Below are 15,695 nucleotides of genomic sequence, written 5' to 3'. Positions count from 1 at the left end.
CTTAGCAATTAATCTTTTAAAACATGTTTCAGGTTGAAGCTCTTAATAAGCTGAAGACCTTAAATAGTTTAATAAAATTGAATGCAGTAAAATTAAACAAAGCAAAAGGAAGAGAAGCAATGCATACATGCTTAAAACAAAATGCTTACCGAGAAGCCCTTTCTGATCTTCAATCACCTTTGAATCCTTGTGTCATCCTTTCAGAACTTTAGTAAGTAATGGATTGTTCTCCTCTTAAATAGAAAATGGATTATATATATCATGGGTTCTTGCATTGCAAAACTTGATTTTCTTACAATATTTGAATAACTATTTTCAATGTATTTTCCCCCTCTGTAATCAAATGTAGTTTATTTTCAAAGTTTAAAAATATTTTTATCACAAGAGTTCTGTAGGTTTCATTAGATTTCTAAAGGAAACCACAACAAAAAAAGGTTAAAAACTACCTACTTCTTATGTAAATATTGACAATAATCTTTTAGCTTAATAGAACTTTGTCTACTGATTCTGAGGAGGTAGTTAAAATGGCATAAAATCAGTTATTTCTGTAAATCTGGGTTCTGCCAACTTAAAATATTTATATAATATAAGATCATATTCTTAAATTGGATTTAAAATAAAAAATGGAGGCAGTTAGATAGCATAGTAGATAGAGCATTCATTGACCCTGAAGTCAGGAGAACCTGAGTTCAATTTTGGCCTCAGATCCTTAACACTAACTAGTTGTGCGACCCTGGGCAAGTCAATTAACCCCTATTGCTTTGCAACATAAATAAATGAATAAAATTAAAATATAAATGATGATGATAGTGTGGAATGACCAACATTTAAATTCTGATGAAATATATTCATGGCTTTAGGAAAGTGGTATTTTTTTAAATGTTCAATTCCACTTAGTAAGTAAATTTTGTTGTAGTTTCTCCCTAAAAATTAAAAATGAAATGCAATTAGAATATTAGGAATCACTTAAAATTAATACATTGTCTACTGTGCTTTAAAATACAGTCTCTAGAAAATTATATATTTATTTTGAAAAAATGAATTTATGTAAACATGCTAGTAATAAAAATTTATTTACATTCAGAATTGGACCCTTTCTTCCTCAAAAAGTCAGAATACTTTTGTGATTAGATTAGATTGATTGCTAATGAATATTTTTTCCCTGATTTTGAAGTCATTCAATATAATGCAGATTGATGATACTACAGAAAAATGATTAAGTGAAGAAAAAAAATGGAGGAAACTCTGAGGGATTATTGGGGGGGCCGGAAAGGTGAAAACATTACAAAATAAAGTGTCTCAGATTTCTGTTTGAGCCATGTCAACCATGGAAAGTGTTCCCAACATGAAGCAATTTGGAATAGTGTTTAAAAAATCTGTATTGTGTGAGTCCATGCCATTGACAATAATGCATTCTGCTTACCAAGACCATTCTTATAGAACTTTTATTGATGAGGTAGAATAATTTTTTTCCATGTCTAGAGCTCTGATTTCAGGTTCACCCAGTGTGAAAAGTTGCTTGAACTGTTTGAACCTAGTAAGTCATGTAAACTGATCTTGTTATTGTTTAAAGTGAAATTTTCCTAATGATCTTTGTCTTTTATTAGTGTTGAGAAGTGCAAGTACATGGATTCTAAAATGAAGCCTCTGAGAATAGTATACAATAACAAAGTATTTGGAGGAGATCCATTGGGTGTCATTTTTAAAAATGGGGATGGTAAGGTTTTTGTTTTTTGTTTTTGTTTTTTTAGTTCCTTCAGGTTTGTAAATCATTGCCTATTGTCATCTTTTGGTAGATGCATCATATGTTTATTCAGGTATTTATGGAATAAAACAAGATAGAAGAATTTTTGATTCTTAAATGATATATATTTTTAAATTTTTGAATATATAAAAATGTATAATTGGTATTTTTTTAAATTAAGGACTTCTAAGACAGTTACATGAACAAAGATATTCAAGATATTTACCTATTTAATGATGCTGTGTTGAAATACCTAGTTTAAATATGCAGATAACTAGAAGGGGAAGCAAAAGCTATACATTGAATTAGAAGTAATACTAATACTAAGTATTAGTATTTAGTAACTAGGTTTTTTTGTTTTTTTGTTGTTTTTTTTTTATTAAATTAGTGAATATTTAGTGCTCAGTAATTCTTAATAATTGAAAGAATGAGCTCAAAAGACAAGTGGGCCTGCCAACTAAATAGCTATTTTTGAGATTATATTACAGTAGAAACAGAGACTTTACACACAATTTAATTTCTTAAATTTAGAGTTTCCAAGAGAGATATTGAGTTGCTTGATGTTACAAAGCTAAGAAATGGTAGATGTACAATAACCTAATATGTTATATAACATTTGGATTTTATAATAGTATTATAATCCTTTGTAAATGGTTAATATTTTTCTCCTATACTTACAGTTTGCTTCCATACTTTAATAATTATTAAGCACAGTAAATCAAAAGCACAAATAAAACAGTCTTTTCTTTTAGATCTACGACAAGATATGTTGACCCTCCAAATGTTGCGATTAATGGATTTACTTTGGAAAGAGGCTGGATTGGATCTCCGGTAAGGAATTGTAATGGATCAGTTTCTTGACCCAATATGTATTCTCCTTTTTCTTTTGTGCCATTTTTTAGGCTCTTACCTGTACAAAAATTGAAAATGCAATTCTTCATGGAGAGAGGGAACCTTTATTCCAGTCATCAGTTTGATTTCCTCTTGTGTACACCAAGTTTTCTAAAACTGAAGGTTTCTATTAGTAAAAACATCACATTTATGTGACTAATGCAGAAATTTGTTTTGCTTGACTATACCTAGTTGTTAAAAGTATTTTTTTTGTCCAAGGAGAAGATAGAGGAGGGGAAAAATTGTTTTGTTGTTGGTAATTGAAAAAACAACAGATTTTATTCATAGTTCTGAGTGTACAGTGGTAATGTATAGCTCAGGTCCCACCATCCTGCTTAGCATTGGAGCTGAAAACTAGCAAATGTCTCTGATAGCACAGTGTGGGAAAATTTAAATTGCAGCAATAGTTTTGACTCTTCCATTCTTATCTCTGAATAGCTCTATCTTTACCTTAGATAAACATCTTCTAGAAGAGAAAAGCTAATAATAGAATTGAGGATATTTTGGATTAGTTGTACTTATTGAAGTTTTATATTCCTGTTTATTAATGTACTATTTTTATTTTCCCCCTCTCTTTAAAACCTCTATAAGTTCTTCAAACTGATTGATTCCATGTTCAGTATTCTAAAGTTATATCACTATCCATATGGACTATGTAGTGATAAGTAATATATATGAATTCACTACATGATTTAATAAAATTAAATCTACTGTATTCTTTTAGAATAGAACCTGCAGAAATAGACTTTCTTTCTCCCTTTTTGAAGGGGCTGACAATACCCAATGATGACTATATTAGAACTTAGTTTTTATTACCTTTGTGGATAAACTTATTAATGAGGTACTGGGGAAATTGATATGTTTTTCAGTTGTTCTCTGTCACTGATACATATTTTTTCAAAAAGAAAGATTATTCACTAAATGCATATTTAGAAAAGGAATGGAATAATCTGTAGTTGACCCACACAAGTGTTCATTTTGCATGACTACTATGTGTTCTGTCATGGGGAAAGGAATATAAAAGAAATATCTGATTATTCCAGGAGTTCATAATCAAAGCTATTGAGATTCTCCCTATATGAAATAAAGAATAGTCGCTTATAGAATAGATCTAAACGACCTCATTCAGGTTGTAACTTAAATCTGTTTTTTAAGCCTCCATTGACTAAGAAAACATGCATTAGGTTGTCTTCTTTTAGTAAAATGTAAATCCAGTTTTCCTGATCTTCATGTTGAGCCATGAGGCTATTCAGGCAGCCTGAGATTAATTCCTTTTTTCTTAGTGTTCACACTGGGGTCATTTCAAACAAAGGAAAAGTATGTAGTATTTTACAGGAATTAATCATTTTTGGTTGAATTCCTTCAAACTCAGGTTTGAATTTAGATGATTAATTTGATGGGTTATTAGTATTTTTTAAGAGTCATAATTTTTTTATAAACAAGAAATTTAGATGCAAAGGTATTAAAAGAAAGGTGGGGATTTTCACAAATTTGAGAGTCAAAAGTTCATAATTTAGTTCAAATTCCTGGTTGGTTCTTAGCATTCTTCCTGAATCTTACCCATACTTTTAATCCAGTCATCATAGGCTGTTCTATACTAAGTAGGAGGTTTATCCTCAGGTATTTACTTAACTGAGTTGTAACTTGTCAGGAACATTTAATATGTGCAACCAGAAATTTTGTTGCAACCATTTGTCTCAAATTTAACCGTTATTTTTTGAGCAATTGTTATTCCTCAATATTTCCTATGTGGAAAACAACAGAACCACAAAACACAATGCCTACCCTCAAGGAATTTATAATATAGTTTAAAGAGGATGAGGCATATTCTAATTAATACTATCAGGTAAGAAATTTTTTTTAAATACCAAAACAAGTTTTATGAACTGTTGGGATTACTAGGTGAGAACTGAGGTTGTCTGGATGGTGACAAGGTGAGAATTCAGGTTTTCTGGACAATTACAAGGTGAGAACTCAGGTTGACTTGATAGAGGGGGCAAGCTCATTGGCTGGGGTGGTTCTTCCCAGAAGCCCTTGCATTATCCCACGCCCATTCTCTGGGAGGATAAAAAGAGACAGCACTGGGCACAGAGGGCAGATTGGCCTGGAGAAGGATAAGAGCTGGAGGAGATTCAGAGCCAGAGTTCAAGAAGAAAGACTCTCTGCATTACATCAGGCCTGACGGGGCTCTCTGCAGGAAGGGAAGTCACTTCTAAGGACAAGAGTTAACAGCAACTGCCTGGAGACAACGGTTCACTACAGGAAGAAGAATCTGTCTTAAAGATTTGAGTAGACACAGCAGATCTCTTCCCAGAGAGCGATCCGGCAGCTTCTAAAGACGACAGCTCGCTACAATGAACAATAAATTAAAAGTGTGAGAGATCAATATGGAGTAGTCAAGGATTTCATGAAAGTAGTTTTGAGGTTGATAATTGAAGGAGTAGTAATATTTATAGTAGTCAAGAAGAGGCAGGAAAGGGTAATGACTCAGGTAATAATCCCATTCTCTTGTTTTCTTTCACAATAACATCAAGCCCCACCATATCAAGTAATTCCATTATAATGGCTTTTTGGCAAAATATCCATGATTATTAGGTTATGTTATTTTAATTAACTATATTGTGTGTTCCCAGGTACCATATATATCTATAGTATAGGGCCAGGAGTGGGATGATAGTGGGGAAATGAGGTTTATTTAACTAATCAGAGGGTATGTATTCAGTACTAAAATACAAGGATGGTTAGATAGGATGCAGCCACGCAAAAAAAAATTTGTCTTTATTGGAGGTTATTGAACAGAGTAATGATCTGATGAAATAGTTGTCTTCTGAGAGGGTCATCACAGGTTTTCTTGGGAAGGAAAAGTAGATAAAGAGAGAAAACTGCCTAGGAGAATGCTGAAGATAGGAAGGTATAAAATGATGTGGGACTGAATTATCATAGCAGGGAAAATGAAGAGAAAGAAATGGGACTGAATTAATAAATTATTGACAAATTCATTGAAAGAGAAGAATCCAAGGTTTCTAGTTTAGAAGACTAGATAGTGCCATTATCAAAACTATTGAAACTTAATCTCATCCTTACACTGTCTTAAGGTTTCTTCTTTTATATCCTAGAAGTACTTTTGGTAATATGGATTCTAAACATTGAATACTAAAATCAAGTGTTTTTAAAACAATGAAATCAAGTTTGCCAAAGGGATTTTTGTAATTTCCTATACCATGTCTCCAAAAATCTGAAGCACCAATTTTCAGACTAGAAAGGAATTTTAGGAGGCTATCTAATTCAGCCTGTACTTGAACAACCCATACCTCCCTACTCAACATACCTTTCAAATGGTCATTCAGCTTTTGGTTGAAGACCTCTAGTAAGGGGAAGAGGGGGGACTTACTATCTCTTGAAGCAGCCTACTTTGGTTTCGGGTACTTCTCATTCTTAGGAAACGTTTCCTTACATCTAGCCCGGATTTACTCCCTTCTGATCTTTAGAACCAAAGAGAATAAATCTAATGCATGATAACTCTTCAGATATTTTAATTGTAATATCACTCTGTTAAGTCTTTAACAGGTTAACATCCCTACTTTTTTAAACTTATCTTCATATAGCATGATTTTAAAGCACTTCATCTTAACTGTGATCCTGGGTGCCTTCTCTAGCTTAATAGTGTCCTACTTGAAATGCAGGGCCCAGAAAACTAAAAAGCTTCAAGTAGGATCTGACTAGGAAATATGGTTAAAACTAAATGGAAAGGAGAACAATCTCTTTACCCTGTCATGGGACTGGGGAGATGAGATGAAGAGAGAAAGGTATTTCTATCATTACTGTTAAACACTAGATGATGGATTTTTTTTTTTCCCCACTTAAACTTGTGATATCATCCTCTTAGTAGAAGAGTGCTTTAGTTTGGTAGAATCTGGCCTCTGTGTGTGAATAAGGACGTAGTAGGGAAGAGAAGAAAATCAGTTCATCAACAAGTCATAAATGTTAGAGAAGGCAAGCGAGGGCCACAGTCAAGGGAGAGCAGAGTCTACTGAGACTAACTCATGAGGACTCTGCTTTGGGGTGAAAGAGTAACAATCTTGTGAACTCAGTGATATATATATGCTCTTGTTGCTTTTTAGAGTTAGATAACCATATAAGCATGAACTTTCGTTTATTTTGGTTAAAAGTAATTTTTCCCCCCTGAGGCAATTGGGGTTATGTGACTTGCCCAGGGTCATACAGCCAGGAAGTGTTAAGTGGCTGAGACCAGATTTGAACTCAGGTCCTCCTGACTTCAGGGCTGGTGCTCTATCCACTATACCAGCTAGCTGCCCCAATAAAGTTCCTTTTTACAAAGGTTTTGGCTGACTTGGTTCTGACTTTAGAACATTGAGGAAATGAGTTGCTTTTTTAAAAATCTAGATTACAATTTTTGTTTAGAAATTGAAAATAGTGTTGCTCTCTCAATCTCTTAAATAGATTTCCCCTTTATTCTATTATCAGGGCTGGTTTAGCATATTACCTTCCTAAGTGAATTACTTCTTATCAGGAAGTAAAACTATTCTAATTTTCCTAAAATCATGAATGAAGGTAGGAGAGGATATAACCAGCATGTTTATTTTTTGTACTGTTAAGGGAGAAATACAAAATTTTATTGACTTAATCTTAAAATAAGTTATTTAACTATGTACATCTTTCATGTTTCCTAATAACATTAATGTGTTTTTCTTTTAGAATGCTGCCATATGGCTGTTTAGCAACAGGAGACCGTTCTGGCCTAATTGAAGTTGTTAGTACTTCTGAAACAATTGCAGATATTCAGCTAAATAGTAGTAATGTTGCTGCTACAGCTGCCTTCAATAAAGATGCTCTTCTAAACTGGCTTAAAGAATACAATATTGGGTTAGTTACTCTTTTCTTATTACTGTCATGCTTTGTAATTAGCTTTGTCAGTAGCCTCTCTGAAGAAAATTTATCACTATATTGACATTTTAAGGAGGTTTGATAAAGTCTTTTATCAGAGTAGACAAGAAGTGGAAGGGACTATCTTAGGAAATGGATGAAAATTCTTTCATTTGAATGGCTTCATATGTAACCTGGATCACTTCCTGTTCTGTATGTTGTAAAAGGATTTATTTTATAAATTGGTTGGAACTAGATGCCTATTAAGGTCTCACCCAACTTTGATATCTGTGATTCTGTCTTAGAGATGGATAGAAAAAAAGTATTGATGTTATTTAGCCAAGTTTGCCTTACTGCTGAAATCTGTTATGCCTGGAACTCTATGAATGCTTTATAAATATTTATTGATCTAACTAGATCACAATGGAACTATAATCTCTTTCCTATTTTATATATATACATACACACACACACACACACACACACACACACACACACATATATTACATTAGAGACAGGTAAGTAATACAGTAGATAGAATGTTAAGTTTTGAATTAAAAAGTCCTTTGTTCATATGTAGCCTCAAATGCTTCTTGGCTATATGGCCCTAGGTACTTAATCTCTGTCTCAGTTTTCTTATCTGTGCAATAGTAATGGAATTGTTGTAAGGATAAAATGAATGTTTGACAGTGCTTTCTGGACCAAAGTTCTAAAGCTTGACAAACAATTTCACAGAGTCTAATTTTTTTTTTTTTAATACGCTTTAATTAAAAGCAGGGTCTAAGATACTGGAATTTTTTGGTACTGATAGCTTCTACAAGGAGTCTATATTAATTTTAAATACTATGACTTAAGTCTATAGAACTTTAATATTTAATAATTTCCTGATTTCCATGTTGATTAAAGATATTCAAAAACCCACTTTTATCTCCCTAAGTTTAATCATCAAGCAAAACCTATCTTTTTCTCTTTTTGTTGTTATAAATTTGACTCAGTTCCCTATACATTTGATAAATGAAGCCTTCATCAGAGAGACTTGCTTCAAAATTCTTTTCCCAATTACTATGAGCAAAATCTATCTTTACCATGTATTTGTCTTTTTATTAGTTTTAGGGTATGTGTCTGTATAACACTAAACTGTTTAACTTTCCTTAGAAATAGCACCATTAGTCAAAGGATATGAACAGACAATTTTCAGATAATGAAATTGAAACAATTTCCACTCATATGAAAAGTATTCCAAATCACTATTGATCAAAGAAATGCAAATTAAGACAACTCTGAGGTATCATTACACACCTGTCAGATTGGCTAAGATGACAGGAACAAATAATGATGAATGTTGGAGAGGATGTGGGAAAACTGGGACACTGATGCATTGTTGGTGGAGTTGTGAAAGAATCCAGCCATTCTGGAGAGAACCTGGAATTATGCCCAAAAAGTTATCAAACTGTGCATACCCTTTGATCCAGCAGTGCTACTACTGGGCTTATATCCCAAGGAAATACTAAAGAAGGGAAAGGGACCTGTGTGTGCCAAAATGTTTGTGGCAGCTCTTTTTGTAGTGGCTAGAAAATGGAAAATGAATGGATGTCCATCAATTGGAGAATGGTTGGGTAAATTATGGTATATGAATGTTTTGGAATATTATTGCTCTGTAAGAAATGACCAGCAGGATGAATACAGAGAGGCTTGGAGAGACATCAACTGATGCTGAGTGAAATGAGCAGAACTAGGAGATCATTATACACTTCAACAATGATACTATATGAGGATGTATTCTAATGGAAGTGGATATCTTCAACATAAAGAGCTAATCCAATTCCAATTGATCAATGATGGACAGAATCAGCTACACCCAGAAAAGGAACACTGAGAAATGAGTGTAAACTGTTAGCATTTTTTGTTTTTCTCCCCAGATTATTTTTACCTTCCAAATGCAATTCTTCCTTTGCAACAACAACAAAATTCGGTTCTGCACATATATATTGTACCTAGGATATACTATAAGATATTTAATATGTATGGGAATGCCTGCCATTTAGGGGAGAGGGTGGAGGGAAGGAGGGGAAAAATTTGGAACAGAAGGAAGTACAAAAAAAAAATTACCTATGCATCTGTACTGTCAAATTTAATTAAAAAAAAAAAAAAAGAAGAAGAAATAACACCATTAAGTGGCAGAATAATTCATGATCTTTTAGTGCTTTTACTTCTAATCATCTTTAGGTATAATTTGTCTCCATTGTACTAATGTCATGTCATACCTCTCAACCTATCACCACCTATCACCCATCCTAGTGTTTTGTTTTGTTTTTTAATCAGTAAATGTCACTTTTTATTCACATATATTTTAAAAATTCATTTCAAAATTTTTGTTGAGTCCCAAATTTTCTTCCTTTCTTCCATCCCCTTCTAATCATTGAGAAAACAAGGAATATGATCTCTTATACATGTGAATCCAAAACTTATTTACATATTAGCCATTTTGCCCCCTCCCCCCAAAAAGCAAGCAAAATACAGTAAAAAAAAGAATACTTGAATTTGCTTTTGATTTCATCACTTCTCTCTGTAGATGGATTAACATTTTTTCATTATAGTGATCAAAGTAGCTAAGTCTTTCACATTTTATCTTCACACAATTTACTCTTCTAATTCTGTTAATTTGGTTATTGATAGTCAATTATGCTATAGTTTTCCTAATATTGAACCAGTTCTGCATTCCTGGTAGAAATCCTACTTGGTCATAATTTATTATCTTAGAGATGATTTTCTATAATCTTTTTGCTAATATTTTATTTAAGATTTTAGCATCAATATTCATTAGGGAGATTAGTTTATAACTATCTGGTTTAGATATCAGTACCATATCTGTCATAAAAGGAATTTGGTAGGACTCCTTCAATCCCTATTTTGTTCAAATAGTTTATATAGCATTGGAGTTAATTGTTCTTTAAATATTTGGTAGAATTCACATGTAAATCCATCTGGTCCTGGGGAGTTTTTCTTAGGGAGTTGGTTAATAGCTTGTTTTATTTTTTATTTTTTTCTAAGATGGGACTGTTTAGCGAATTTACTTCTTCCTCTGTTGATCTGGGCAAGCTATATTTTTGAAGGTATTCTTCCATTTCATTTAAGTTATCGAATTTATTGGAATAAAGTTGGGCAAAGTAACTCCTAATTATTGCTCTAATTTCCTCTTCATTAGTGGAGAGTTCTCCCTTTTCATTTTTAAGACTAACAATTTGATTTTCCTCTTTCCTTTTTTTAATCAGATTTACTAAGGGTTTATCTATTTTTTTTTCATAGAATCAACTCTTAGTTTTATTAATTCAATATTTTTTACTTTCAATTTTATTAATCTCTCATTTTTAGAATTTTAAGATTAGTGTTTGACTGGGGGGTTTTAATTTGTTCTTTTCCTAGCATTTGTAGTTGCAAGCCCAATTCATTGACCTCTTTATTTTATGCAAGTAGGTTTCTAGAGATAGAAAATTTCCCCATATTACTGCTTTGGCTGCATCCCACACATTTTGGTATGACGTCTCATTGTCATTTTCTTGAGTGAAGTTATGTCTATGATTTGCTGTTTCACCCATTCATTCTTTTTAGTATGAGATTAGTTTCCAATTATTTTTTAGTCTATTTTCCCCTGGCTTACTCTTCTACTTGCTTTGCTTTCTATTAATTCATATAAAACTTACTAGGTTTTTTTTAAAGCATCTCCCTCATTTTTTATAGCACAGTAGTAGTCCATTCATAGTCATACTATTTGTTCATTAATTCCCCCAAGTTATTGGCATCCTCTCAATTTCCAGTTCCTTACCACCGCAAAAGAAAAGTTACTATACATAGGATTTTTTGTACATATAGGTTCTTTTCTATTTTCCTTGAATTCTTTGAAATGCAAACCTCATAGTGGTATTTCTGCATAGCTCTATCCCTTTGGACACAGAGTAATTCACAACTCCACCAGTGATGTAGGTGCCCTATTTTTTCACATTCCCTTCGATATTATTTTCTCTGAGCATCTCTTGAATTCTTTTGACCCCAATATGGACTGCTTTTCAAGATGTACCTCTTATATCCAATTACTTGCCAAAAGCTAGCAATATTACCTGTATAATAATATAGCTTTCATACCTATTCCTACTTTCATTGGTAATAATTTAAAAGGTTCTCTACTTATCAGTCGTACTATTTGTTAGCACCTCCTGACAGATGTAATATCTCCCTGCCCTAATAATAGCTTTCACACTATACTCATAATGCATGGATAATAGCTTTCACACTATACTCATAATGCATGGCCCTATGTAGCTTCCTATTGCCACCAACATAAGTACAAATGACTAAACCTGGCATTGAAAGCCATTTCCTATGTGTAATTTTTCTTTTATTCTTGTTTGATAATATTTACTATCATGTCCTCTACTTTACAGCCACATTCATTCTATTCTCCTTTTTCTATGACTTTGTTTACTCTGTAAAATACTAGTGATATAGTCAGTAAGACTTCATGCTTGCAGTGAATTATGTGTTCTTTCATCTTTAATCTGTTCAAATCTTTCTCTTCCTTCAAAGCCTAACTCAGATGTTGTTATATTTACATACTTATCTTTCTTGAGCTTTTGAATCCAATTTCCTCTAAGGCATTAACTGTTCTTGAGTTGATTTAACATTAGAGAGCATAAGTAGCCTAAATTTATCTTTTGTTTCTTGACTTGTTTTAGGGATGACTTAGATCGAGCCATTGAGGAGTTCACACTCTCTTGTGCTGGCTACTGTGTAGCTTCTTACGTGTTAGGGATTGGTGATAGACATAGTGACAATATTATGGTCAGGAAGACTGGACAGGTAAGTTACTATTTGTTGTCTTTCAATGAAAAGTCCAAGAATACTGGGTGGTTGTTGCTATCATATGTCCCCAAATGTATTACTTCTTTCCTTACAGAAATTCTAGATAAACTATTAGCCTCAGATTTCATTCTAGGTTTTCTTTTCTGAGATAAAACTCCTTCTATCACTGTTCCTCTTTCTCTATGCCTCATGTTTGCCATGATTTCTGTTCATTTTTAGAAATGTCACTAAGACATTTTAATTAAAATTACATGGGTCTATCCACTTCATGAGAAGTTAAAATAAATGTAATCTTCAAGGATTGATTCAGAATAGAGGTGAGGAGAGATGATAGGAAAGGAGTGGATTCCTAAATAACAGGACATAAAGTCAACATACATTGGGATGCTTATGAAGTCTGAGTAAGATGAAGAGGACAGTGCTGAGATGTATTAATTAGTTGAGCCATAATCAGCTCATTTCTTCCAGTGCTCCTTCTTATCTTCATTTTGAGAAATCTGAATGGACAATCTCAGCAATCTCAGCTTTATAATACTGTTTTATGTTCATCATTGAGAAGAAAGACTTAGGCTAGGTGGTTTCTTGTGAAATTTTCCTCAGGTATGAATCACTGTGATTCATGTTTGTACACAAAAACATTTTTTAATCAAATGTTTAAGGTAAGAATATGTTGTATCATTTTCGTTTAAATTCCCTGCTCCTGGTTTATTTTCTGAAATATAAAAATGGTTCAGGACTTTATTAGGGGAAAAAAAGGCCTTATTGAAATTGAATGGGCTTATTTTAATTTTATTTACAGAAAGGATGAACCTATAGAATCTGAAACTTCGAGCAGATCTGTTCTGACTGATGTTCATAGATGAAACAAGCTTTGGAGTGATATAAATGCTTTCTGTCAGTGAAGAATCCAGCAACCACTGTTCTCCCTAATGAAACAGCCTTTGCCAATTTAGTTAGCATTGCTTCTTGAAAGCTAGAAATGGAAAGTTGCCTTTTTAGTAAAAATCTATTTTTTTCTTCCCACTATATACGTATTGTCTCATATATATTTCTTTTAAGAAACTTTAGAAATGTCCCCAAAAAATCCCTTCTCAAGGGAAAAGGAATCTTTTAGGCACATAAAGTGCTAAGATGAAGCAGCTCACATCATAGGCCTGCAACTTTTGAGAGATTTGTCTTTCTGTTGTAAATACCTCAGCAAAATAGAGTCCAGTCCTTGGGACAATGAAATTCCGTTTGTTTTCTTAGCTTTTCCATATCGATTTTGGACATATTCTTGGAAACTTCAAATCTAAATTTGGCATTAAACGGGAACGAGTGCCTTTCATTCTTACCTATGATTTCATTCATGTCATTCAGCAAGGAAAAACAGGAAACACAGAAAAGTTTGGCCGGTAAGTATATCCCTGATGTCAAGGTTAAATGTGTCTAACACTTTCTCATCTGGCCAGCTGAATTTAGCACTTCCTATTCAGTGTTTCTATTTGGAGGAAAGGTTATCTTTTAGAGTCCATTGCTTGAAATCGAATGAATTTACTATTTCCATTCAACTCCTTAAACCCAGTCAATTATTTGCTTAGTTTGTAGAAAGTTCTTATTATTGATGAAATTATTTTTGTGGGAAAAAAAAAATTGAATCATAGTGTATAGCACTTAAGATTATAGCATTGCAAACTTGACTTTGTTCTAGGAGTTTAATTAATAGGTAATGATGATGATGCAAAAAAGATCATTAAACATCTAAAATATACAGAAGAAAAAAGTTCAGAAGGAGATACAAGCAGGAACTTTATTTCCTATTGTGTTAAATTTAATAAGCACTTTTAAAAAACCCACCTCTTATGAAATAGAAGTCCACAGTTTTCATATTCAGTCCTCGATGTTGTCATGGTTTGGGGTGATTAGGTTAATGATAAAAAATTAAAAATTTTTTTAAGACATGGCTTTAGTAAATTTAAGAGAAAGATAGAAGAACTTGTTAACACTTTGCTTAGGATAAGTTTATTCTACTTATCTGAAATCAAAGTGAATAATTCCTGTTGGTTTGAATGACAATGATTTTATACACACATGTACACAACAGCTATATACATTATACAGCTAATAATAAATTTTATCAATTACAAGCTCCCTGTATGTAACACAACATGAATTCTCCACCAAGTAAAGAAACTAAGTGTTCTTATCCATTCAAATCTAATTCAGTTCCAAATTCAATCGTCATCTTACACTCACTACACTGCTTATTGTCATCATCATTAATAAAAACAGTAATAACAGCTTGCAATTATAAAGCATTTGCAGCATGCCCAGTACTATGCATAACACCTTACAAGTATTATTATACTTGATTTTCATTTGATCCTGGTAAATAGATTCTATTATTATTTTCAAGTTTCAGTTGAGTAAACTGAGACAAAGAAGTTAAATGACTTATCCAAGTCTGAAGATGGATTTCAATTCAGATCTTTCTGACTCAGGTTCAGCTCTTTTTCTAATGTGCTACCATATTATCACATATAAAATTTCAATTTAGAGAAAAGCATGTAAGCACATGTATGATTATTAGATTGATTCATTTACCTGGTAAGCTGAGTAAACTTTCTTCCATCATTCAGAAGTGAAAGTTTCTGGTAAAAATATAGCATAATAATTTATAGGTCATTAGAAAACCATATATCCATCAGAGTTCTTTTCAGAAGCATGCTGTCTTTCCTTTGCCACATCTATGTGATTTGCTACTTGCAGATTCCGTCAGTGTTGTGAAGATGCTTACTTGATTTTACGAAGGCATGGGAATCTCTTTATCACTCTGTTTGCTCTGATGTTGACAGCAGGGCTTCCTGAGCTCACTTCAGTCAAGGATATACAGTATCTTAAGGTAAGAACTTGACTTTGTAATAATACATGCAGAATTCTATTCTATTTGACAAGAAATCTGTTGTAGTAACTAATTACCAAAACTCAAAGGAATCAAAAAAAAGCAAAAAGGGGACCATATGTACAAAAATATTTATAGCATCTGTGGTAGCAAGGAATTGAAATTCTGAGGAGCTGCCCATGTATTAGGAAAGGGCTGAACAAATCATGGCATGTGAATGTGATAGAATATTATTGCATTATAAAAAATGATGGTTTCCCAATGCCCCAAAAGAAAATGAAATAAGCAGAAGTAGAACAATTTATAGATTAAAAGAAATATTATACAAATAATTAACTTTGAAAAACTTAGTAAAACTGAATAACACAATGACCAACCATAATTACAAAAGACTCATGGGTGAAACATGCTCTCTACCTCCAGATAAAGAACTGATAC

At 32.7% G+C, this 15,695-nt stretch overlaps 1 protein-coding gene across 2 annotated transcripts in view; it reads left to right on the top strand.

The window, feature by feature from the left end:
• Positions 1-15,695, top strand: part of PIK3CB (phosphatidylinositol-4,5-bisphosphate 3-kinase catalytic subunit beta) — a 167,849-nt gene that overhangs the window by 147,859 nt on the left and 4,295 nt on the right. For both annotated transcript variants that reach the window (XM_074301652.1, XM_074301651.1), the window contains 7 exons: positions 33-211; positions 1,608-1,717; positions 2,497-2,575; positions 7,352-7,519; positions 12,250-12,373; positions 13,625-13,770; positions 15,125-15,257. In XM_074301652.1, coding sequence (XP_074157753.1) covers positions 33-211; positions 1,608-1,717; positions 2,497-2,575; positions 7,352-7,519; positions 12,250-12,373; positions 13,625-13,770; positions 15,125-15,257 — 939 coding nt within the window. The remainder of the gene's footprint in view (positions 1-32; positions 212-1,607; positions 1,718-2,496; positions 2,576-7,351; positions 7,520-12,249; positions 12,374-13,624; positions 13,771-15,124; positions 15,258-15,695) is intronic.

The sequence above is a fragment of the Sminthopsis crassicaudata genome, chromosome 3 (genome assembly GCF_048593235.1).
Source record: "Sminthopsis crassicaudata isolate SCR6 chromosome 3, ASM4859323v1, whole genome shotgun sequence".
In the NCBI taxonomy this organism is placed as follows: Eukaryota; Metazoa; Chordata; class Mammalia; order Dasyuromorphia; family Dasyuridae; genus Sminthopsis; species Sminthopsis crassicaudata.
Note: the sequence above shows the minus strand (reverse complement) of the source record. Positions and strands in the feature narration are given on the sequence as shown.